At 36.2% G+C, this 25,097-nt stretch overlaps 4 protein-coding genes across 8 annotated transcripts in view; all 4 read right to left on the bottom strand.

The window, feature by feature from the left end:
- The window catches only part of snx29 (sorting nexin 29), a 119,141-nt gene extending 115,094 nt beyond the window's left edge, over positions 1–4,047 (bottom strand). For 3 of the 5 annotated variants that reach the window (XM_081393119.1, XM_081393120.1, XM_081393122.1), the window contains exons 1-4: positions 3,271–3,652; positions 1,920–1,984; positions 1,304–1,356; positions 1,054–1,178 (exon numbers count right to left, since the gene is read on the bottom strand). In XM_081393119.1, the coding sequence (XP_081249245.1) occupies positions 1,054–1,178; positions 1,304–1,356; positions 1,920–1,984; positions 3,271–3,277 (250 nt within the window). In that variant the 5' untranslated portion in view covers positions 3,278–3,652. Of the gene's footprint in view, positions 1–1,053; positions 1,179–1,303; positions 1,357–1,919; positions 1,985–3,270; positions 3,653–3,888 lie in introns of those variants that run through there. The other 2 variants (XM_081393121.1, XM_081393123.1) reach the window with 2 other exon arrangements.
- Positions 4,048–4,323: 276 nt separating this feature from the next.
- On the bottom strand, positions 4,324–9,226 carry tnfrsf17 (TNF receptor superfamily member 17; the record flags this gene model as incomplete). Its single annotated transcript, XM_081391939.1, has 5 exons — positions 4,324–4,839; positions 5,497–5,637; positions 6,201–6,360; positions 8,218–8,372; positions 8,950–9,226. The coding sequence occupies 5 exons, from the start codon at positions 9,224–9,226 to the stop codon at positions 4,598–4,600; spliced, it is 975 nt and encodes a 324-aa protein (XP_081248065.1). The 3' UTR covers positions 4,324–4,597.
- A 780-nt stretch (positions 9,227–10,006) lies between these two features.
- Positions 10,007–15,664, bottom strand: rsl1d1 (ribosomal L1 domain containing 1). Its single transcript, XM_081392657.1, has 9 exons — positions 15,544–15,664; positions 15,035–15,174; positions 14,793–14,931; positions 14,377–14,525; positions 11,238–11,339; positions 10,901–10,994; positions 10,614–10,739; positions 10,383–10,526; positions 10,007–10,271 (listed from the first exon to the last, which is right to left on the bottom strand). Exons 1-9 carry the CDS (start codon positions 15,622–15,624, stop codon positions 10,125–10,127), a joined length of 1,122 nt encoding a protein of 373 aa, XP_081248783.1. The 5' UTR covers positions 15,625–15,664; the 3' UTR covers positions 10,007–10,124.
- Positions 15,665–16,495: 831 nt separating this feature from the next.
- gspt1 (G1 to S phase transition 1) overlaps positions 16,496–25,097 on the bottom strand; it is a 15,682-nt gene continuing 7,080 nt past the window's right edge. The window contains exons 7-14 of the mRNA XM_081392037.1: positions 20,158–20,312; positions 19,926–20,066; positions 19,745–19,838; positions 18,260–18,340; positions 17,959–18,132; positions 17,778–17,867; positions 17,469–17,637; positions 16,496–17,392 (exon numbers count right to left, since the gene is read on the bottom strand). Of these exons, the coding sequence (XP_081248163.1) occupies positions 17,340–17,392; positions 17,469–17,637; positions 17,778–17,867; positions 17,959–18,132; positions 18,260–18,340; positions 19,745–19,838; positions 19,926–20,066; positions 20,158–20,312 (957 nt within the window). The 3' untranslated portion in view covers positions 16,496–17,339. The remainder of the gene's footprint in view (positions 17,393–17,468; positions 17,638–17,777; positions 17,868–17,958; positions 18,133–18,259; positions 18,341–19,744; positions 19,839–19,925; positions 20,067–20,157; positions 20,313–25,097) is intronic.

Raw genomic sequence — 25,097 nt, 5'->3', positions numbered from 1 at the left:
TGAAACAAGAAGTAATAGCTAGACAATTTCATGTTCCTAGTCACCCTGGTGTGCTAAAAAAAGGTAAATATTAATGGGAATATACTTCAGAGATATTTTATTCATAAAAAATTCTAGGGGTATCAATAATTGTGGCCAACGTGTTTTGGAGAAAAAAAATTTATTTCATATTGTGATTTCCCCCCCACTTTCAATTCTTTTACTTCAATGAAAGGTTAGATTTTTGCCAATTTTTTTAATGAAAGATCAAAAGGATAACCGATTCAGATTTATTTTTTACAGCCACTTTAGATCATATTTACCAGGGGTATGATTAATTCTCAGCATGACTGTATATATATTGTCTAGTTTTTACCCCTCTATTATATATTATATACTCACCGTATAAAATATAATATAATATAATATAGAGGGGGGAAAATACATCCTCAAGATAAAACTTGACAATAGTTTATGCATGAACTCATTCAGCAGTGAATTTTTTCAACCATGTTCAGTTTCGACAAGAGTTCATCAAGTACATTATTTATGATATCTCAGAATCTTATAACATCACTCAAAATTTCCCACTATTTTCTGGATGGCAGTCAACTTTCTACTCTACAAAGACTAAAAGTACTCAGTGTCAGCATTGATTCATAGTATCACTCTTAGTTCTGCTGTTAATTTTAAACTGCTCAAAACCACAGCAGGTGCAGAGACTAACCTCAGAAAAGCCTTGTTTCTCTTTTTTACCATTTTTACAGGGCTTGTTGCATAACCATCTGGTTTCATAAACAGTATCAGCACCTGGTTTTCCTGTATGAGCACTCATAAGCATCTGTTTCCTCTATGGACAACCCATAACACCACATGTGTTCTTTGTTACTAGGGAAATCTCTCAGGCAATGTCTCTAAGGGGTACCAACTAAGACAAACTCATTAAGTAGCGCAAAGAGTTCACAGAGTAAACGCTTGGAAAAACACTTCTTTTCACTGTTCTTCTTTCTGAGAATCATACATTGAATAATATGGCTGGTCAAAAGCTGAATGACAGAAAACAAGGTAGCCTACCTCCTTCAGTTTTACTGCTAAATCCAGCAGCATGTTTAATGGCAGCTGCTGTGAGGGCTAAACCACGACCTTTCCTCAAGCCGTGTTGAAGTACCGCTTCAAACTGGGCACACAGGCATATGACTCTGAAAACAAACAGCAAAGGAGGACAAAACATCAGCAAAATAAAATAAGATTCAGCATAATCGTATCAAACCATTTCAGATTTATAACATAAACAGATAATATTCGGATGGAGTATTCCTCCCACCTGCTATCAGAATCTGAGGCAATCTCCTTCCTGCCACCAAAGCGAATTTGGCACTAGGAAGATAATAATTGTATAAAGCAAGGGATGGTCAGACTTTAACATTATTTTATTGCAAAATACTTAACATCATTCAAACAGCTGGAAATGTTAAACTTGTATATGCATTATATATCTTTTTCAAGGATTGCTGCAGTACCTTCATGAGCACCTGGATAAATATTATTAATATTTAAGAATCTGATCTGCCATTGTTACTAAGCTCACTAAATACAACAGCTGGTGAATGGGAGAAAGATAAACAATTTCCTGCATTCAAAATATAATAACATGGCTCGATAGGGCATGATTTAGCAGTGCAGAGTTCGTTTACGAAAGGCATCCTGACAATAAAAATGTTTTCTAGCCCAACAGATTAAAACAGATTGAGCTGTATGATATTACTGACACTGGGCAAACATCATGCAAAATAAGTGATAATTTATGTAATTAATGGTCTCCCCTGGCCTGTTTTATAACAACTTCTTTCCTCATTGTTTGAAGCCAGCATTGTCAAAGAGGAAGTGTTTTGCACAAACAAGTTATTAATAGTCAATTAAACAAGTCAATGTCACCTTACCTGTTTAACTGCATCGAGAAGTCTCTCTAAAAGGTTTTGTCTTTTCAGGTCATTTTGCTGCGCGCCTGTAAGGTACAGTGTCCTGAAATATTACTGGTTGAATTGATCTCACTTAACAATAAACACACTTAAAATGAACACATCAAAATCACAGTGCATGAAATGTTCATCAATGATTAACATTATGTTAGGTGACTGCACAGAAACAGAACATGCAGCAGTTCTCAGTGGTGTAGGCACTGTCAGTCTGAGTATATTAATCTGATCCCTTCTTCACACACACACACACACACACACATACACACACACACATATATATATATATTACTTCACACACACACACACACACACACACACACACACACACACACACACATATACACACACACACACTATTTATATATATACTGTTTGGATTTAAATGGGCAAATGCTTAAGAGTGATGAATGCTTATGTCTGCATCATTATTGCAGTAATTATTGTTTCTAGCATGTTAGAATGATGCACCGCTTGATGGAAATAACATCACATTTATATACATTTATTTCCATCAAGAGATGCATCATTTGCTGGTCAAGATCTTGTATTGTAAGAGTCCATTACTCTGTAAAGTCTCCTCCATCACATCCCAAAGACTTTCAGTTTCATGTGTGAAAATGATTATTCATGCTCCCTCCCAACCATTCTTTCACAATTTGAGCCTGATGAATCTTGACATTGTCATCCTGGAATATGGCCATTATCTGTCTTCCTAGATGGTTGTTTAAGATATGGAAAGCTACACACTCCATCAGTTAGGTTTAGAAAAACTGTTGCCAAACATATAACATAGAAACATAATAAATCACTGCAATAATGATTCAATCATAAACTCTTAAGCATTTGACTATTTAAATCCAAACAGCGACTTTTTTTGGTCGTGCAGTGTATTAGCCTATATATATCTATACACACACACACACACACACACACACACACACAAACAAAACAGTGAGTTATGCTCCTTGAATCTGATATACAGTGTTTGGAAACATCAGTCTTAAAATGCAGACACACATTTGACATGACCTGTCAAAACTGTAGATAAAGAACTTAGTAAGTAGTTCCAGCTAACGTTACTGTAGAAAGCCCGATTGCCTGTAATCACATGTTGGTCCTATAGGCTAATTCACTTGTTTTCAAAGTGTCTGACATATTCTAGGATTTACATATTCCCACCGCAGTGACACAGACTGAATGTCTTGAAACCTCAGACTACCTAAAAACGATATTATTGGATAACAATTAAATGTGCTGCAAACAAATAAACAATTTAACAGCAGGAATAGTTCACCTCGCATTTGCAACTCACCGTTCATTCTGAAATTCCCGATTAAACGGCTTGGCAAGCGACATGAATCGCAGTTGAGTCGGTCCCTAAAAGTTTCAGACTAATCCCAAGTGACATTTAACAGCATTGTTTACATTATGAATCGTTCTCCATAGTTTCATTTGCAGAGCAGTTAAGCCGTACAGTACAACCGAGGCCTAGCTCAGACAACACTAGCACTTTAAAGCCGTTTAATGCATCACAACTATGAAGACGTTGTTTATGGAGTCTCGCAAGGGTTTATTGTCCAGCATAAGTTAACTGTTTCTACCCAGATAAGCTCTTGTATCGTTGCGCTAACGAGTGCTCGCTAATGCCACTGCACAGCGCTCGTGTCAGTCACATGACATTGACTTGGTGTCACGTGACAGCAACATTGTCACGTGGGTCAAAACTATAATAGGCTACAAAAATATACACAGAAATAAAGTATTTAGAAGTCGTTCAACAGTGGTTGCTGACATTTTTGTAAGTTTGAAAGTCTGATTTAAAGGGACGGTTCACCCAAAAAATGATAACTGTCATTATTTAGCCTACTCACCCTTTGTGTTTTTGTCTATGATTGTCTGTGAAATACAAAAGGAAATGTTAGGAACTTACAACCTCCGTCGCCTTCTCATCATTGCATCTTTTTTCCATACAGTGAAAGTGAATGGTGACTGAGAATATTGTGCAGATCTTTTTGAGAGAGAGAGAGAGAGAGAGAGAGAGAGTGGTCTCAAACCGGTTCCACGGAGGGCCTAGTGTATGCAGGTTTTCTCTTTTACCTTGAACCAAACTGATTGAGTAGGTCACTAATTGGTTAAGATCTCCCCTCACCTGGTAGTCTAGGTCTTAATTGGGCACTAATTGAAGGGAAAGACCAAAAACCTGCATACACTAGGCCCTCCGTGGAACCGGTTTGAGAACTCTGAGTAAATAATGGCAGAATTTCATTCTCATGGGTGAACTATCCCTTTTGCATAAATGTCATGCATTTTTTTTCTGTTTGAAGTATATTTACATATACTTATATAATAAGACTACAATTGAAGTAGGCTAACACATTTTCATTTAACAAAGATACAGCATACATGTACTGGTTTTGCATTGATAAATATAGTGAAACTGAGACGTAAAACATTTGGACAAAGCATGTTGAAAATGGTTTACATTAACTGATATCTTACACCTAAATAACAGAGATGTTCACTTTTGACAGTCAAATGCCATCCTGTGTTCATTATTAGTGCATCCAGCTGTCCATTTCATATTACAATGATAATTTTATCCAGTCTGGACGGTGCAGAGTTTTCAGAGTCTGCTGCTGTTATACAAGTTCAATGCGGCCTCCTCCATATATGACAGGTGTACACTGGTAAGCTTGTACTGTCTTTGCGGTAACCAGCAATGTGGTGCCTTCCTCAGTGGAGGGAAGAGGCAGGTTGGAGTTGTAGTGATGTTGATTCAATCCATCTGGGAAATCAGTCGTAGCTTCATCCGTATCTTCAGATTGCTCTGTGACATCCGAACCTCTCTCGCTGTCAGATGTCTTTTGTTCTTGACCTATCGCTGTGTGATATTTCATTGACTTCATAAGGATTTGTTTGCCACACAAGTAATGTCATTATAAGATACTGGCTACTAGTATAAATATAGTTAGATATATCATTTACAATGCATTTAAAAGGAAAATAATCTGTATTACATTACATCTAAAAAAAAACAACAACAACAGAATAATATGTAATGTCATACAACATGAAATCAAGCACTGTAAACTAGGGCTGTCAAACGATTAATCGTGATTAATCGCATCCAAAATAAAAGTTTGTGTTTACATAATTTATGTCTGTGTACGGAGTATTATTATTTTCTATATATAAATACACACACATGCATATATATATTTAAGAAAATGTGTTATTTATAAATAAAATATTTATATATAATATAAATTATATATAATATAAATATATATACACAGTATATACATGCAATATTTCTTAAATATATACATGCATGTGTGTGTATTTATATATAGAAAATAATTATACACCGTACACACACATGTATTATGTAAAAACAAACTTTTATTTTGGATGCGATTAATCGCGATTAATCGTTTGACAGCCCTACTGTAAACTAAGCAAATGCATGCACAGTGTTCTAAAATTTGAACCAAATTGTCTAAATTCATAACATATCAAAATTCTCTCAGCAATATACCTTTCATGATGATGGGCTTACAGGTTTTTCTGCGTATTACTCGCAGAATAATGGTCAGTGCAGTGAAAGCTCCCAGGAACACAAAAAACACGATCAAAATGAAACGAATGTTTTGATTGTTTTCAACTTCATTTACTGGTACTGAAAAGGACACAATAAGGCACTGAATAAGAGACCGACCTCATAAGACATACATTGTGGACTTTGATACAGTTATTTTAAGGAAAGTTACGTTTTCATACCATTTGCAGAATTTTCAAAGATTTTGATATTTAAATAACTGGAGACTATTGCATTTTTTTTTTTACTCCCCTGATGAAGCCATTGAACAGATATGTTTATGCATTTATATGTGTATATATTATTTTTATTAAGACAAAATAATTCATAGGCCTACCCTTGATTCTTTATACACAACAAGATAATTTGTGTATAATGAGTCTTGTAGAATATCGTTAGCCTCATAGCATAATTGCCTAAGCATAATTGCCTTTAAATATAACTCAGGCAATTATCCTATGAGGCTTATATTGAATATATACACATATATTGAACGTTATATAGCCTTTTCAGGGCAGCTTTCTTGACAACTTACTGATTCTGCAAGGAGTATGTAAACTTACCATTACTGTTATGTTTATCCATTAAATTATGTAATGTGCTAATGTCAAAAAGTTTTAAATCAGAAATAAAACAATACTTACTTGAGGTACAAAATGTTTTGCAAATATTTGGTGGGGAGTTGCATCTAATGGAGCAATGTTGACACTCCTCAAGAAGTCCATCGTAATAAGAATTCTTTGCACATTTTCCCTCAGCACAAATTATCATGTAAAGCAGCCATATAAAGAGAATCATCTTCCACTGAGGTGTTGGAAGTCACTGAACTTACACAAGAGTCAACATTTTATTAAGCCTAGTATGTAAATATGTCTTAAGAAGGGGATGTCCCTGAGCCATCGACACTTTTGTCTTTTACATTCGGGATCGGTTTAAATTTTAGTCACATTTTTTTCATGACAAAAACTGAACTATCCTCATCAACCACATTTCTACTTTTGTTTAGTTAAATAACTATTAATACTAACATTTGTTTTATCTTAATAGACTCTTAAAAATTTAGAAGAACCTTTAATATCAATGGAACCTTTTCAAAGCACAAAAGGCTGGGGAAAATATAGGTTCTTCTGATTATTAAAATTAAAAATGTTATTCACACAAAAATTTTTTGTTTCTTTGGGGAAATAAAAAATGTTTTTCCCATGGCATCGCTGGGAAAACCCCCTTTTAAACCCTTGCTTTTTAGTTATGAAGTGACCTTGTTCTTCTTTTTTCAAATAAAACTATAATAGACTGATAAATGTTCTAAAATTATTTTAATTGCAATGGTCTGTATACATAACAAAATAATGTTATCCCAAAACACAGAAAACCAAGCACTGCTTATTAGACATTGTCAGCATATCAGTAAAAAATTCACAAATACACAACCAGCAAATAACAATCAAGCATATTTGATTAGCATATTATCAGTATAAGTTAACAATAAGTAATGCATTAGCTAACTAACAATTAGCAATATCAAAGCATTTATTATTTTTTTTTATGTTAGTTGGTAAAAGTCAAATTGTTTCTTTGCTCATGTTAGTTCACATTGCATTAACAAATGTGGTAACACTTTACAATAAGGTTTCATTCGTTTACATTAATGTATTAACTAACATGAACTAACAATTAGCAATACATTTGTTACAATTCATCTTTGTTAATGTTAGTTAATAAATCCAGCTTTTCATTGTTTGTTCGTGTTAGTGCATTACCTAATGTTAACAAATACAAGTTTTGATTTTAATAATGTATTAGTAAATGTTGAGATTAACAATAACTAGAATTATTGTTCATTCTTAGTTCATGTTAACTAATGTATTTAACTAATGTTAACTAATGAAGCCTTATTGTAAAGTGTTACCACAAATGTTAAATACAGTTTTGGTTTTTAAAAATGTATTATTAAATATTAAAATTACCATTGATTAACAAATGCTCTGAAGTATTGTTCATTCTTAATTAGTTAACTAGCCAACTAATGTTAACAAAAAGCCATTGTATTGTAAAACGTTACCATATCATATTAAATAATAGAAAAATATTTAGTTCAGTTGGATTAAAAGAACAATCTTTAAATATATTTATATATGAACAATTATACATGAATGTAGCCAAAGAACACTGATGATCTTAAAGATCTATAAAGCACATCTAAAGGTCTAAGTCATTTCTATGCGGCATGAATGCAGTTGTGAAGAGGAGGGTCTTCCCGCAGAGCACTCAGGGAATACAGATGCAAATCAGAGCCTGACACTGAAAGTTGAGCAAAGTTTGCTGTGTGGTACAAAAGATAAGTCTTATTTGATTCTCTGTCCTGGCCAATAGGATTCCACCTAAAGACCAGAATGCTACAAATGATTAACAAAGTCAGACGTTGCACGAAAATAAAAAAAGATCATGCTTATGGATAACATGATAGATAGTTGGTTTCCATTGCATTATACAAGTTTGTATTCTTTAAAACACCTTTCATGGGGTATTATTAGTATTACCTGTATGTTATATCACTAAAGGATCTCGGTTCAGGTGGTTGGTCGTCTCAGTTGGCTGTGTATTCAGATAGGAGCTCATGGCAATGGTAACAGGTTGATCTGCTCTGGCCGTGCGGTTTACATGAGAGCCTCCAGGCTGAGTGTTGATTCTTCCATTTCTCCTGAGGGAATTCCTCAATCCGTTGGAGAGCCTGCTTGAGACTTTACGCATAACGCCTGAAATTCCTTTGGTGCGTTTGTACTGAGCAATGTCATCCTCCAGCTCTTCAGGAGGCACTTCAATATTCCCAGTGTACCAAAACACCCACCAGATAAGACTCAGGAAAATGATCACAGCTCCAGCGTATATTAAAAAGTCATGGAAAAAGATGTCCCAAAACACCCCAGCCAGGAGGACAAAAAGTCCAAAAATGTCATGAAAAACAGCAAACCAAAAGGCACATTTACAACGTCCAACTCCTGGATGCTTTTTCTCCATATCCGTAATTTTATATTAGTGTCCCTTTTTATTGAAACATATAGCTAGACACCAGCTCGTCTACTCAGATCCATCTAAACTACTGTGCTAAAAGTACACACTGCGCATGACGCACAACTGTACAGATGATGTTCAAAGTACACTGAAGTGAATAAACCTTGATGTTCAGCTGTAAACCAATGCTTTTATCAGAATACTTTATCAGGATCACAAACCTGAAGATAAATCAAGATAAGTCATGCACTGACAAGTCAAAATAATATTTACATGCAAGTTTTTCATGTGACGTCTTTTTCATGTGACTGTTTATCTAATTCTAGATCATCTGCCTTTTGCGTTTCACGTTTTCTTTTATGTTCAATGTCCAGACCACACCGAGCACAGCAAACATCAGCCCAAATGAAAGACACAATGGGCCCACTTCATCATTCACAGGCATCAAGTCTCTAGGCTTACTACCAATTAATCCACTAGAGCTGAGGATGACCACCAAACCAGCACTCAATGCGAGCCCACTAATGGTCAAGATGAAGATGGGTTTGTGGTAGTAAGTCCAACAACTGAGGTCTCTGGGTACAGGGTCCCGAACTGGAATTGAAACTGTTTGCAGAGTCAAATCTTCACTTAAATCACACTGAGACACAGAGCACATCCTGACTGTCAAACACACACAAGCATATGTCACTCACTTTGTACAATCCGCAGTTAAATATATATATTATTCTGAAATATAGTTCACCCAAACTAGTCATTTACTTACCCTCAAGTCACTCAAACTGACTTACTGGGGAACACAAAAGATGATAAATGTTGGCTTTGGTTCATCTCCATTGGATGGACCTTACAACATACATTTCTTAAAATATCTTTGTTCCACAGAAGTCAGTCAACGTGGCTTTGAAACAGCATGAGTGCAAATACACCATTTTCAGTTGTGGCCGAGCTATCCCTTTAACAATATCATCTAAACATTGTTGATGGCTTCAAAAAAAGAACTTTTTACTTGCCTTCTGTTTGTATTTTGAGACTACTTGGTTCCTTTCGTTGTTATCAGCCTCAGATGTCCATCCAGGAAACTTAATACGGTCAATATGAGAGAATAATATAGTCTCAAAAGACAATTTGAAATACCTGTCTTGACCAAACCAGGAAAGCTCTACAAAATGATCTTAGTAAAAATCTCAAATTTAAAAACACATGGGACTCAGTGACTAGATGACCATTTCCAAACCAAGTGGAAGAACTCCAAACCAGTGTGAGCAGGAACAGCAGCACAAACAGAAGAGCAGCTGGTCCAACACATTGTCTAGCTAAATGCATGTAATATAATACACTTATCATTGCACAGACCTACTGTAAACAGATCATTGTCTCATCAAAGCTGACAAACCCAGAACCTGGCTTCATTTAAATGAATTCACAAAAGCCATCATCAGATTTGGAATTTTTAATTCAAACCTCATAAACAACCATGTGTACTACAAATTCTGGTTCCATATATATCCACATAAATTGTTGACAGGATGAGAAAGCTGTACATTAATTGCATTTCAGATTTGATTTGTTTTAGCTTTTCTTTTCAGAACACGTCCTGTGACCTTTGTTGTTTTCTTGGCCAGTTTTTTGTCTTTTACAGTTTTCTTAAGTCCTTTGTTAGCAGGCTTGGGTGCTTTTTTCAATCCTTTTTTGGATATGCCCTGTAAAAAAAAAAAATAATAATCACATACAACACCATTATTGCATTAACATCCATGCAGTGTAAATACTGGTTTTACTAACAGTCCCTTATGAGACGTGCAGACACTGACCTCCCGTTTTGGCTTTTTGGTTGGCGTCTCGATTGGCACCAGCTGTGGTATTTCCTCCTCACAGTCTTCATCTTCCTCCGTCTCTTTAGTGATCGGCTCTGATACTTCTGTTTTCTTATTTTCGCTCTTCCTCTTTTGTGCTCCCTAAAAGTTAAAGGGTAAAACAAATGACTTCTCATTTTACAAAAGTATTTTTGGACACATATCCGTTTTGCCTTTAAGCAGCTTCACCTTTGTTGGATGAGCTTTCTTCTGGGCCTCCTCCACCACTGCAAGATGACTCAAATCAGAGGTGTAGATGGGCAGAGCAACTGAATTCTGACTCTTCAAATGGATGATTTTTATGTTTCTTCCTGTCTGAGAGGGAAACATATTCAAGGTTGTAGGTCAAAACTTGGGGAACAGAAACACACATCCCATTAAAACACAAGAAGATGCAAAGAAATAATGGTAGCGAATGATAGTGTGAAAAGAAAGCAGGCTGGTTACATGCATAAAACTCTTAACGCTCTACTCACTGTTGCTAACTTTGTTGAAATGGTGGAAACCGCCATGGTCACATTCTCGACTATCTCATCTGCCGTCATGTTTGAATGTGCTACACGTGCCATGCTGCAAAGGTAAATCACACAATCAGGAAAACTGAAAACATTTTTGGATTTTTGAAAAAAAAAAAAAAAAAAAAAAAAATCATGTTTCATAGTTTGTAGGGACAAGTTCCAACAGATAAGGAGACCCGTCTGGATACACTATGAGTTACTATTGCACATTTTTAACCCATATCCAGCTGTTATGGAGCAGGACATGGTTTGCTGTAGTGCTTCTACATACTGTAACTATATCAAATGTTCATACCAACAGGAGCCTTTGTTTGAGACACAGAGGGTGGTGCCTTGAATGAGGAGCTCCATGTATCTGGCCAGATTTTTACTTTCTAGATCCACTGACAGAGGAGCCCTGACACAGAGGAAGAATAATAATAAACTTTATTTTTATAGCGCCTTTAAAAGTAGCATCTTACAAGAATATGATCTCATAAAACATATACAAACAATGCATTAATAAAAGTAAAACAGACAAACATTAAATACCAAATAAAAACATACTATCAAAATTTCAATGAATGTCATTCACAATGATCATTTAAAACAGACTGTCTCTCTATTGTCAGTAGTGTAGAGATGCATTTCATACAGCTCACACAGACGTCACTTTTAAAGGAGAACTCCGGTCAATTTTAACATTGAGCTCATTTTTTTGTACATTTGGAGTGCTGTCAATACAGAGAACAACGACAAAAATCGGTGTTGCCTACACCGAGTTATTCTATTTTTAAAATTTGCACCCTGTTGACTTCAATAGGGCAAGTACTAAACCTGCTTTTAGCCTCTTAACATCCTTGATGTGTCATTACAAGTGCACAGAAAATGTGAGTGATTCCTTCTGAGTGAACACGAGTGAATCTGACTGCAGTAGATGTGAAAGATATGTGTAAAAATGATGTTATTTAAGCCAGCGCAAATACCTGTGTTTACATCCTGTTTTCGGTTGAAGTCCAAAGTAATCGATTGCCGAGTTCACGCGCGTGATCATAGGTAACTAAACCTATGCGGGTGAACTCGACAATCGATTACTATGGACTTCGACCGAAAACAGGATGTAAACAAAGGTATTTGCGCTGGCTTAAATAACATCATTTTTATACATGCCTTTCACATCTACTGCAGTCAGATTCACTCGTGTTCACTCAGAAGGAATCACTCACATTTTCTGTGCACTTGTAATGACACATCAAGGATGTTAAGAGTCTAAAAGCAGGTTTAGTACTTGGCCCATTGAAGTCAACAGGGTGCAAATTTTAAAAATAGAATAACTCGGTGTAGGCAACACCGATTTTTGTCGTTGTTCTCTGTATTGACAGCACTCCAAATGTACAAAAAAATGAGCTCAATGTTAAAATTGACCGGAGTTCTCCTTTAAATAGGGATGCAGATATGTGTTCAGTTTTCATGTTATTGCCCCAATAAGAAAATTAGGCCAATATATTAAAGCCGATTAATAATGGATTATTTCCTTCAGCGGAGACACTTCAGATGCGCACTGTTCAACGTGATGGTTTTGAATCGCTTGAAATATGATTCAAATAACTTCTAAAAGGAAGATACAGTTAAGTGCAACGTGTAGCGTAAATCTGTCATATAGCCTACATAAATACGAGAACACTACTGTAAAAGAGTCTAACAACTTCATGACTAGCGCAGTCAAGTTCGCTTGTGAATTCAGAGCCTTTTGTTTTGTGCAATTGTAAGTTGAAATGTTTATTGTGTGTGTGTGTGTGTGTGTGTGTGTGTGTGTGTGTGTGTGTGTGTATATGTATATATATATATATATATATATATATATGTATATATATATATATATATATATATATATATATATATATATATATATATATATATATATATATATATATATATATATATATATATATATATACATATACACACACATATATATACATACAAAAACATTTTCAACTTACAATTGGCCTTGTATTTGTATGTGTGTGTATATATATATATATATATATATATATATATATATATATATATATATATATATGATTTATCTCATATAGGAAGCGTTTGGTTAAATTAATTAACGAGGTAGCAAAGCGCTTACCGTGATCATCTTAAGCTAAAAGTAATGAATGACGACATTAATTACTAGGATTAGGAATGTTATATTACGTAACATTGTGAAAAGAACACTTGTGATAAAACCCTGTGAGTTCGCGTTGTTACGGGAAGAGCGAATCCACAACAGGAATTACACATTCTTAGTTCAAGTTCACTTGTACATTTGCGTCATTTTGTGCAGATATAAGTTGTAAAATTACAAAATTTTGTTGTATAAATATCTGATTGTTCTCATATATGATGCGTTTCATTGAGTTAATTAACCCGTGAACAAAACGCTTCAGTTCCCCAGTGTTTATTCAGCTCTTCAGCTTCAGCGCACGCAGTAAGTGCTGTTATTTGATGCATTTTTAATAATAACCAGCACTTATTTTTTAACAATATGGTTTAATTAAAATCATTTTATTATTGTTCATGCTATTCCATTTTATTTATGGCACATTCATTTTGATTCTTTATACGCAAGTAATGTTGTCCAATGACTTATTTTTTATAAAGAAAGTTGGCCATAGGAGTGTAAACACTTTAAAAGGGCCTGGTTTCACAGACAGGGTTTAGATTAAGCCAAGATTAGGCCTTAGTTCAATTAAGCTTTTATAAATGCGCCCCAGAAAAAAAAACATTACTGGTGCGCATCTTGAGACAAAACAATGGTTTTACTTTCAAACAGCTTAAAAAAGCATTTTAGTCCGGGACTAGCTTAAACATTGAAACTGGGGGAAGGAATCTTACACTTGCTCAAACTAGGCTACTGTATTGTATATATGTGATTTATGTTGAAGTGCTTGGGACGAGGCTTTTCATGGTGAGCCTTTTGTTTTTGTAATTAGGCTCTTAAAAAATTGCCCGATTGATAGTCTACACTTTTTAGCAAATAAAATGCCTTTTAATATAATTCTAAATACATCCTCCTACATAACATGGTACAAGTCTTTTTGTTGCGAAATCTTTATACAGATTTTTAAAAAGTAAAGAATAACTTGTAACTTAAGTATAATAACTTATATTGGCATTAATAATTCAAGATGAACACTTTCTGAACTGAAGCAACTTAGGTTTACTTGGTTATCCATACATTTTTTTATTTTTATTTTAAATCATGCTAAAATGTGAATATCAAATATGATACAAAAGGCTTTTGTGGAATGTTTATCTGCATTGCATCATTTGTTTTTTTCTCCACAGTAAAAACAACAGAGCTCTGATCATAAAACTAAGCATTTACATTTCTAATGTATACATTTCAATTCTGAACAATTATTTTTTTTTGTGTGTGTATTTAAATGCAAACTTACTTCTTCCTTTCATAGAAATGTTTTCCAATGTGGGAGGGTAACCTGCGTCGAATACGTGCGTCTGCCAGAAACAAATCAAAGTTGCCTAGCAATCTTCTTTTGGCTTCAAACGGCTTATACTCAGTTTTCAAAACCTTAAAGGGAATCACCTAACAAGAGAAAATATGTATGTAAACGTACTTTTACATATGTTCCAATACATACTGTCACATAAAATGGCCCTGCTTGGTTGTTTCAAAGTTTGTAGAGACAAGTTCCAATAGAGGAGACTCGTCTGGATACACTCTGAGGTACTTTAGCACTTTTTAACCCACGACCAGCACTGAGACAGAAGGACAGGGTTTGCTGAAATGCATTTGCGTATAGTAAACTATAATAATTGCTGAAAGCATTGAAGCATCAGGCAGATGAAATACCTCTATGCCATGTTTGAAGCCTCTCTCAGTGAGTAACTTCTTGTAGAATCTCTCCGTCTGTTCTGAAGTCATGTTGGGTTCATCTCTGGTGAAGAGACACACGTCTCCTGTTTCTTTCCTCAGTCCATGGGGTAAAGGACTGTGGGACAAAGCACATTTGGTAAGAACTAATTTGGTAACATACTTAAGTTCATTATGTCTAAATCAATGACTCTGGATTAATTTCCCTTTGAAACACTTACATGCGAATGGTTTGCTCCTTCTTAGGGATTTTCCATTGAGTAAACAGTAGGAAGACGGCCTGACCCTCATTCTGGAAGAGTTTCTGGGACGAGGAGCTGCTCTTTATATATGCCTGTAATGCCTGTGCAGCTTTCTTCACCTGTAATATGATGTTTGAACTAAATTAAAAGTCTTTTTAAACCGTTTCCAACGTCAGAAACAGCCATAGAATTAGGCATTGTTATAGTCATAAACAACGCCAGAAACAGCCATAGAATCAGTATTGTTATAGTCATAAACAATGTAACTTCATTGGGCATATACATAGCATGTCAACGCAAACATAATACGTTTTTATATCTAAACTTCGACAAATTGGTTGCCGCGCTTGTAAAGCAATTAACAAACTTGCAGCATTGTTTGTTAATAGATTTTGACAAGGTACGCACCCAATCGGAAATATACACACAAACAAAATTAGTACAACATAACAAATATGAGAGGAAACTATCAAATATAGCTCGTTTACCTGAGTCCGATCGAGAGCCAATTCATCTCGTGGGGACTCCATTCTGCACGTGTGTAAAGGAAGCACAGGACGCATGCGCATTTCCAGTAAACGTCACATAGACTTTTATTTTGAAAAATGTATTAGATAGTGGGATGCTTCATGAGTTAGTCACTTTCCTGCAGCATAACAAACCCATTTTTGCACCCAGGCCTACTTTAAATGGAATAAAACTTTTGCAGAACTAGCAAATGGATGGTTTAATATTATATTATGTATTTTTTATTTTATTTTATAACGTATTTATAATAATAATAATATCAAAAATGTAAAATGATTAAATATCATTTAAAATGATTAGAAAACAGATTCCCCAAATTCTCCATTTCTTGTTAACGTTTATAAGTTTACAAATATATAAATTTTAAAATGGACTATAAGTAAGTGTAAGCAAAAATAAAATACCATTATTAATGAAACAGTGGCACATTGTTTTCTGCGTTATCATTCCCATTTGGCCTTCAAGCTTCCTTATCTGCTTTAATTAAATCATTGACCTTTTTCACTTTTCCGGGTTTCTCAGAAGCCGAAGTCATCAACTTCTATAGTAGTGAATGAGAGACTACATTAAATATATTTTTTGTGTTCTCATTTGCTCAAATAGCAAAAGAAAAACTCCAAAATAGTGTTTTCACAACTTTCAAAAATGGGGATAAAATATAGAGAGATTGATAACGGCAGTCAGAAGATAGAAAGATGTCAATTTGATGCAAAGGTAATATCATAGAAGGTATAGAAATACCTTGCAGGATTTACAATGCTGATGACCCTTAAAGCACGTCATCACAGTCTGTGAAAAAGGTCCATTGACCATAGTGCATTAGCAGAATAATGCAGAATTTGTCAACTACAATGTGAGTTCCAGGATATTAAACACTATATAAACACGTATATAAACAAACCACTTTCATTTAAAGTCATTTTAGTGTTTTATTTTTTTGGAAGTTTGATGTTTACATCCCCAACCGGAGTGTACATAATTTACACCAGTTGATGTGACATATTCTTTTTTTAACCACGTGGGTGTATTTGTCATTTGTTATGTAATGATATCACAGTAAACAAATTCATCTGCTCGTCTGGTGTATGATTACATCTCTACATAAGTTTCAATTTATTTGAAGGACAAGGCCTCTTGTATGACCTGATCTTGACAATTACGACTCTTGCAGGGCTTTCCAGGTAAAGAGCAAGGGTATTGGCAAGCTCTTACCCTGTGTGGACCCCTTTCATGCCATAATGAAACAGTCAGCAATCTCAAACTATCCAGATGATGTTGTGATAAAGTGATATGCAATCAGAGACCCTGCTTTCTTGTGTGGGGGGAAATTATCTAAATGTTATGTTTGAACGGCATCAAAAAGAGGCACCTCTCAAAGAGATGACACTAAGACTCCCTCAGTAAGTCATCTGCATTTTAACATGAAATTAAAAGGCCAATGCCTTAAAAGAAAATTGCATCCACTTTACGATTGAATATGTACCAGTAGAGAGGAACTGGCTCTAAAAATTGGGCTACATGAGTGGCATAGCTGAGCTCTCAATATGAGAAAGCTGTCACACTGAGCTTGTCTTTCTATATTAATGTTCTTCCTAAAAATTTATTCTGTCACTTTGATAATGTCCTTTTTCCAAACTAATTTTCTTAGACTGATCCACAGTGGGAAGATGGAGCAGTTTGGAGGACATCTGGCAGGCACACATCACTGCATCCTCCTCAATCCCAGAGTGCACCACGGTAGTCCTTCCATCCGCATTTAGTCCTTCTCAGGTACCAACTTCAGCACCTTACCAATTGCGATTGTCTTACCTAAAAAAAATCTTCATTTTAGTATTCAAGGACTATTACATTTGAATTGTCATGTTATATTTTCTTGATATCTTACCCTCATCTCTCAAGGTGAAACGTCCCATCTGAGGGAAGTCTTTAAAAGTCTCTAAGCAGATAGTTCCTGCAGCCTTAAGACGGGCGATGCATACTTGGTCTTGTTTGACGAAGCGTGGGCGAGTCTTGCTCTTTTCTCCTGTCTTCTTGTCCACCAGACAGATTAACGCCTATTCGTAGAGGTTTTTGAGGAACATGACAGTTAATATTTTAGGCTACCAAACCGTGGTGCTCTCTATCGTGGAGATTTAAATGAACGTTTCACACCTTTACGTCTGAATATTTTAGAAGTGCACACAAAATAACTTACTGTTATCTGCACTTCCTCTATGCAGGTATGTATGTGTAGTACTGCATTGTAACCTGGGCATATAATGGATTTGTGTTCAATAATGACAATCTGTTAACAAGAACAAAGAAAAAAAGCTATTAGATCTTCCAAAAAGTGAGATAGCATTCATAATCTTTACCGTAAGAGCTGGAATCATTACCTGGGCATCAAAAGTGCGCCCTGAGTGACAGAGGTTATCAGCATTGCATAGGATAAATCCTGGGAGAATCTCTTCCTCCTCGATGCCTTTGAGCCGGAGCTTCAGGTTTTCACCAGGCGAGGCGTACTCCGTCTCCACGTCATCAGAGAGAAGACTCAACACCTCCACTGTGTTCTGGGAAATAAGAACAAACAGTGTTTTAGACGTTGACTGTTATCATTCATCATAATGGGTATTAAATTCATAATGGTTACGATAAAAACATATATTTTATTTGTACTGTTGTTTTGTACAGTCTTACCCGATTTGGCATCATAATAAGTTGTTGTGCTTTCCCGATACTCCCAGACTCCAGTTTTCCAAGCACCACAGTGCCCATGTCCTGCACAAGAGATAATAAAGCAGCATTATGGACTCTGTCGGCTGATATTAGAGATTTAAAAAAAATATATTTTTGAATACGTTTTCACGCCTCCTTTTTTACATTTAGATTAACTTTAAGTGAAAGTTAAATGATGGCAGAGGTCATCTTAAAAAATAGTAATAAAACACTATATAACATTATAAAGTTGTGATGCCTAAATTCAAATGTAGCATTTAAAAGTGTTATTCATTTAGACAGAATACTCTAGAATTTTAGTGTCACCCATAACATGAAAACAAATATCTCATGAGAGAAAATAACCATTTTAATAATTTTATTCTACAAATATAAGAGCTGTCAAACCGATTAATCGCGATTAATCACATCTAACAAACATTTGTGTTTATTTAATGTGTGTGTAAATGCACACACGTGTCTAAATGCACACACACACACACACACACACACACACATATATATGTATATTTGTGTATGCATTAGGGCTGTCAAACGATAAATCGCGATTAATCGCATCCAAAAAAAAAAGTTTGTGTTTACATAATAGTATATGTGTGTGTATGGAGTATACCGTAATTATTTTCTATATATAAATACACACACATGCATATATATATTTAAGAAAAATGTGTTATTTATATATAAAATATTTATATATAATATAAATTATATATAATATAAATATATATACACAGTATATACATGCAAATATTTCTTAAATATATACATGCATGTGTGTGTATTTATATATAGAAAATAATTATACACCGTACACACACATATATTATGTAAAAACAAACTTTTATGTTAGATGTGATTCATCGCGATTACATATATTTTTATATTTTATCTGCCATGATTTAACACTCAGTAAAGGTTATCTTGAAAAAACATGAATAATTTAATATCACTACTTCATAACAATTACATTTATAATGTTGTGATGCGTAAATTAACTTGTAGCATTTGGGTGTCAAGCGGATTTGAAGATGTTTTCTATCCAATTACTGACACTTAAATCTGATGATGACTGCCAGCTCTAGCAAAGAAACTAAGCAAGACTTTAATTAACTTGAACTTAATCTCATTACATGTGCTGAACACAGAGCTTAGTTTAGCTTATTGGTTTCATAATACTGAAGAAATGTTGTCTCACTGGGAAGAGAACAGCTGAGAAAACAATTTCCACATTCCATTATACTAGATGCTTTCCTGCCAAAACACTCCTTTAAATAATTGGAAATCGTCAGCAAAAGCTGAGACATAGCAGTAAGACACTCTTGATAGACACTCAGAATATTATATTTTAGAATAACAGATGCTGTTTTGAAGTGCATACTGCATATGCAAATGTCATTAAACTTGACATGAAATGTTAAGATATCAATACCATCTTTCACTTACCTTGTATTTATCCACAATAGCCAATCTGATGGGACCATCAGTTGGTCTGGTGAAGTTTGGCAGGCTGTCCAGATGTGGAATGAAAGGCAATCCCCTATAAAAGTTCAGAGTTGAAGTAAACTGCCAATTGTCACTCGGATTTCACCTTCGTATTTTCACAGTAGCCTGAAAAATGACTTACGTGTACCAGGGGCACAACTCAGAAGTTTCTTTCAGGTTGGCTCCAGTCATTCCGGAGCAGGGCATGAAGTGAATGTCTTTCTTTGGATTAAAGCCCACTTTCTTCAGAAACGGCACTAACTTCTCTTTACATTCCTCGTATCTGTGGGGGTAAATGTGTAGTAATTGGTAAAAGAAGGACCAGATACAACAAGGATAAAAAAATGATAGAAGTCAAACTCTATTTTATTCACCTATCCAAACTCCAGTTCACAGTGGGATCGTCCATTTTGTTGACGAGGACTATCAGATGTTTGACTCCAGCTGTTTTGGCCAGCATGGCATGCTCCCTCGTCTGACCTCCCTTTTCAAAACCGGTCTCAAACTCACCCTTCCTGGCAGAGATGACCTGAAGAAAAGGAAAATTATGTTTTCTTAAGTGTCAATAAATAAAGTCAAGACCTATTATTTTTGTGTTTTTATTTTTATTTATATGTACACTACCGTTCAAGAGTTTGGGGTCGGTAATGTTTTTGTAAAAAAAATATATTGTCACCAAGGCAGCATTTTTTTTTTTAAATCAAAAATACTGTAAAAACATCAATATTGCTAAATATGGTAACAATTTAAAATAACTGAACTATTTTTATATATTTTAAGATTAGCGTTTATTTGAAAATAATAACAATAATTATAAAACATTGTAAATGTACTTTCACTTTTGATTCATTTAACTTAACTGTTATATTCATTTCGTATTAAATACTATATATTAGTATATCTAATAACTTTATCTTAAAGTAAAAATATTGTAAAGTGAAAAAAAATAGACATTTACAGAATTATTACCGAACCTTTTTTCTAATTTTGTACTCTCAATTCAAAATACTTAGTATTTTTGTCTGGTTTCCAGTCCAAATATCTAAAAAATCTTAAATCAAGATGCATTTACTAGATAAGTAAAATTAGATGAGATATTATGTCTTTTTTTCTGGGGGAATTAATCAAAATTAAGTGAGTTTTTGCTTAAAACAAGCAAAATTATCTGTCCATGGGGTAAGAAAAATAATTTTAATTCAAACAGAAGCAAGATTATTTTTCTCACCCCATGGACAGATAATTTTGCTTGTTTTAACTAAAAACTCTTACCCAAAAAGTTAACACTTTACTTGAAGGGGTGTGCCTAAGACTGACATGACACCTTCATAATCATTTCATGAATATGAAGGAGGTTTTATGCATGTTTATGACAACTGTCATTAAGTGTCATTCGCTCAATAATGTCTTTTGTAATGCAAAGATGACATTGTTTGAGATGTCTTTGTTATGACAACTTGACATAAACCAATACATCATAATCTGTCAGTGTCTTTGTCATGACAACTTGACATTACCAAGACAACAAAACCTGTCATAAATATGTCAAAAACATGACATAGCAGATTAATCATCAAACTTAAAGGTGCCGTAGAATGGATTATTTTACTATTTTATAATGTTTCCTGGGGTGCCCTTATAATGTTAGTATGTTTTTTAGATCAAAAGTTGTTATAATTTAGAAATAAAAGGCATATTTCCTAGCCTGATTTCATCACCTGATTTGAACACTCTGTTTGAAGCAAGTATAGGTCTCTGCAGGACAGTCATGGGAGTTACCAGATCAGTGGGTGAGGCCATAAACAGAGGGGCGTTTTTGACCGTGTTCTCTGATTTGCCCACATCACAGTGTGGGTAGGGTTTAGGGGTGGGGTTGGGTGAAGGCCATCATTTTCATTGCATGATTTATATACACCCACCCGTTTGAAAACACCCACAAATTTAAAAACGCCCACTTTTGCTCCGCAGAGACCCCATACTCGTTTGAAGGGGCGTGTCTGCTGTGAGACTTCAGTGTTGTTGCCCACTGCTGTGATTGGCTGACATGCTTGCATATGAAATATCTGGCATTACATGTAGAGCTATCTGGAAAACTTTTACTATTACAGCTTTTATACGTTTTTACTATTACAGCTATGAGCATGGGCTGGCCTATGCAAATTTTTAGAGGCGTACATATTAATGATCCCGACACCGTCACAGTCGGTGTTATGTGGAGATTCGCCTGTTTTTCAAAAACGAGATTTAAATAAGAAAGAGAAAACTATGGTGTTTGAGACTCACTGCATGTCATGTCCATGTACTGAACTCTTGTTATTTAACTATGCCAAGATAAATTCAATTTCACATTCTAGGGCACCTTTAAGAAACTACTTAGCTTTATGGGTTAACATTACATTATATTACTGACCACTATTTTTTCCAGTGGTACAAATTGAATTTGTCATTAAAATGTCATTAGGTGTTAATACTGTCAAATTATTTTATAATTAATACTGGAATATTGGAAAAAAAGTGGTCAGAAATATATACATGACACAGTTATAATGGTATCATGAATGTAATGTTACCCACATGTAATGTTAACCCATAATGCTAAGTAGTTTAAGTTTGATAATTAATCTGCTATGTCATGTTTATGACACATTTATGACAGATTATGATGTATTGGTTTATGTCAAGTTGTCATACCAAAGACATCTGAAACAATGTCATATTTGCATAAAAAATGTCTTAATTGAGAGAATGACACTTAATGACAGTTGTCATAAACATGCATAAAACCTCCTTCATATTCATGACGTGTCATGTCATGATTATGAAGGTGTCATATCAGTCTTATGCACACCCCTTCAAGTAAATGTCATGATTCTGTCCTCTAGTCCTTGAGTTTTCTAGTTCTGAGACAGGATCATGGCAGACCCATGTTTGTGTACAACACATGGTCTTTGGTTTGGGCCATGTGCTTGTGTGTCTCGTTACTTTACCCCGCCCCCTTGTTATCCTCGTTTGTCATGATTGTCTAGTTAGCATCACCTGTTCCCCTTATTGGTTCTCCTATTTAGTCTTCTTGTGTTTGCTGTCTGGTGTCGGTTCATTGTGATCCTTACCTCTGTGTGATCATTGTGAGTTTTGAGACCTTGTGATATCCTGTGAGTTTCCTGTTCCAGAGTATTGTCTAGTTATTGTTAGTTATAGTCTAGTTTAGTCTCTTTGTGTTCTGTCTACGTTTTGCCCCTCGTGGGTTTTGTTTTCCCTGTTTGTTAGTAATTAAACTATTTGTTGTACATCCTGTTTGCGTTTGGGTTCATCCGTATTTATCGTGACAGAATGAACCGACCCTACCAAAACCCAGCAAACAGTACGCCACCACGTCTTGATCAGCATTCGGACCCTCTGGTACAATGGTGGCAGGAGACGATTGCCGATAGTAGGAGGGGCAAACTTCCCTTCCCTCCCCAGGGTGAGTGGTCCCTGAGAGAGTATGCCCGGGTCGTGGACGAGAGGAGGGGTTTCTTGCCTGACGCCCTACTAAAACGCTATCTCATCGCGGGCCTAAATGAGCCGCCTCCTCTGGCTGAACAGGAGAAACTGGTTTGTCATCCGTTCCAGGAGATGATTACCTGTTTAGCACAGAAGGAATCACGGACTTCCATCAGACCGTCATCACCTGGTATGCTGGTCATGGTTCCGGAGGGTCGCGCCCTCACCGTGGCCATGTTGGTGAGCCAGATTTGTCCCAGCGCGACTTCTGAAGCATCCTCCACAGTCTTCGTGGAAAACGAGAGAGACGGCTGTCGTGGGAGTTGGCTTCAGGGTCATCCTCCACAGAGACGACAGTTCCTGCTGTGGTTCCCTCTGAGTCTTTCCAACCGGTCTCAAGTCCATTTTTGGCCTCTGCTCCGCGGCCGAGAAGAAAGAGGAGGAAGAGAGGAACTTTATGTTCTCCGTCTCTGTCTTCGCCTGAGTCCACGAGGACTCTCGAACCTGCTGCAGGGAGCGCAGGTCCCCAGTCAGCACTGGTGAGAGTTGTTCCTGAGACTGCTGCAGAGAGGATTATTCTGGATCCTGCAGCAGTAAAGATGGTTTTTGAGTCTGTTGCCACTAACGATATCTCAGAGTCAGTTTCAGAGAGGGCAGCGGCCGACACAGCTGCAGAAGCACTCCTCCGGGCAGTATCAGCTCCTCAGGACATGCCGATTGCAGTTACGGCCAAGACTTTATCTAACTACTTGTCTAGTCTTGTAAAGATTCTGGAAGTTCCTATCAGACCTGTTTTACCCTCAAGTCCTGCGTCCACCGCAGAGGAGAGTGCGGGTTTCAAGTCAGCTGCAGAAAGAGCGGTCTCCATGGTTACTACAGAGAAGTCTGTTTCTAAGCCAATGATGGAGTGTGTGGATTCCGAATCTGTTTCGGAGGATTTCGAATTTGTGGGTGAGACCGTGGGTCCTGTCCCAGCGTCAACGTCCGCCGCAGCGCCTCTTGTTCCCGATTACTTACCACCGGCTACACCTCTTGTCTCCGTTCCGTTGCCGGTTGCAGCAGTCCCCACTGTCACCCAGCCTCTGTATGGTTCCCCGGTCTTCCCTGTTAAGGCTCAACCCCGGACTGTGTCTACCATTTCCCCACCCAAACCCGCCCGGGTCCCTCATCAGAGGTCTACATCCCGTAGACCCAAGACCACCGTCCCACTCACCCACCCTGGACAGTCTCCCGTGAACTTTGTTGTGCCTCCGCCTCCCCTTCCTTGTTTACTGTTCCTAATTTTTCACCCTAATCCTGTCAGTGTGTTTTCATGTATGCCTTTGTTATGTTGTGTTGGTTCATGTCTATGTCTCGAGTTTGGTGTCCTCTTGAGAAGCGTCTGGTAGCCGCTTTTTAAGGGGGGGTTCTGTCATGATTCTGTCCTCTAGTCCTTGAGTTTTCTAGTTCTGAGACAGGATCATGGCAGACCCATGTTTGTGTACAACACATGGTCTTTGGTTTGGGCCATGTGCTTGTGTGTCTCGTTACTTTACCCCGCCCCCTTGTTATCCTCGTTTGTCATGATTGTCTAGTTAGCATCACCTGTTCCCCTTATTGGTTCTCCTATTTAGTCTCCTTGTGTTTGCTGTCTGGTGTCGGTTCATTGTGATCCTTACCTCTGTGTGATCATTGTGAGTTTTGAGACCTTGTGATATCCTGTGAGTTTCCGGTTCCAGAGTATTGTCTAGTTATTGTTAGTTATAGTCTAGTTTAGTCTCTTTGTGTTCTGTCTACGTTTTGCCCCCTCGTGGGTTTTGTTTTCCCTGTTTGTTAGTACTTAAACTATTTGTTG

This window comes from Scardinius erythrophthalmus (genome assembly GCF_964197995.2).
Source record: "Scardinius erythrophthalmus genome assembly, chromosome: 18".
NCBI classification, from domain to species: domain Eukaryota; kingdom Metazoa; phylum Chordata; class Actinopteri; order Cypriniformes; family Leuciscidae; genus Scardinius; species Scardinius erythrophthalmus.
The sequence above is the reverse complement of the archived record's forward strand: the minus strand, read 5'-3'. Positions and strand labels throughout refer to the sequence as shown.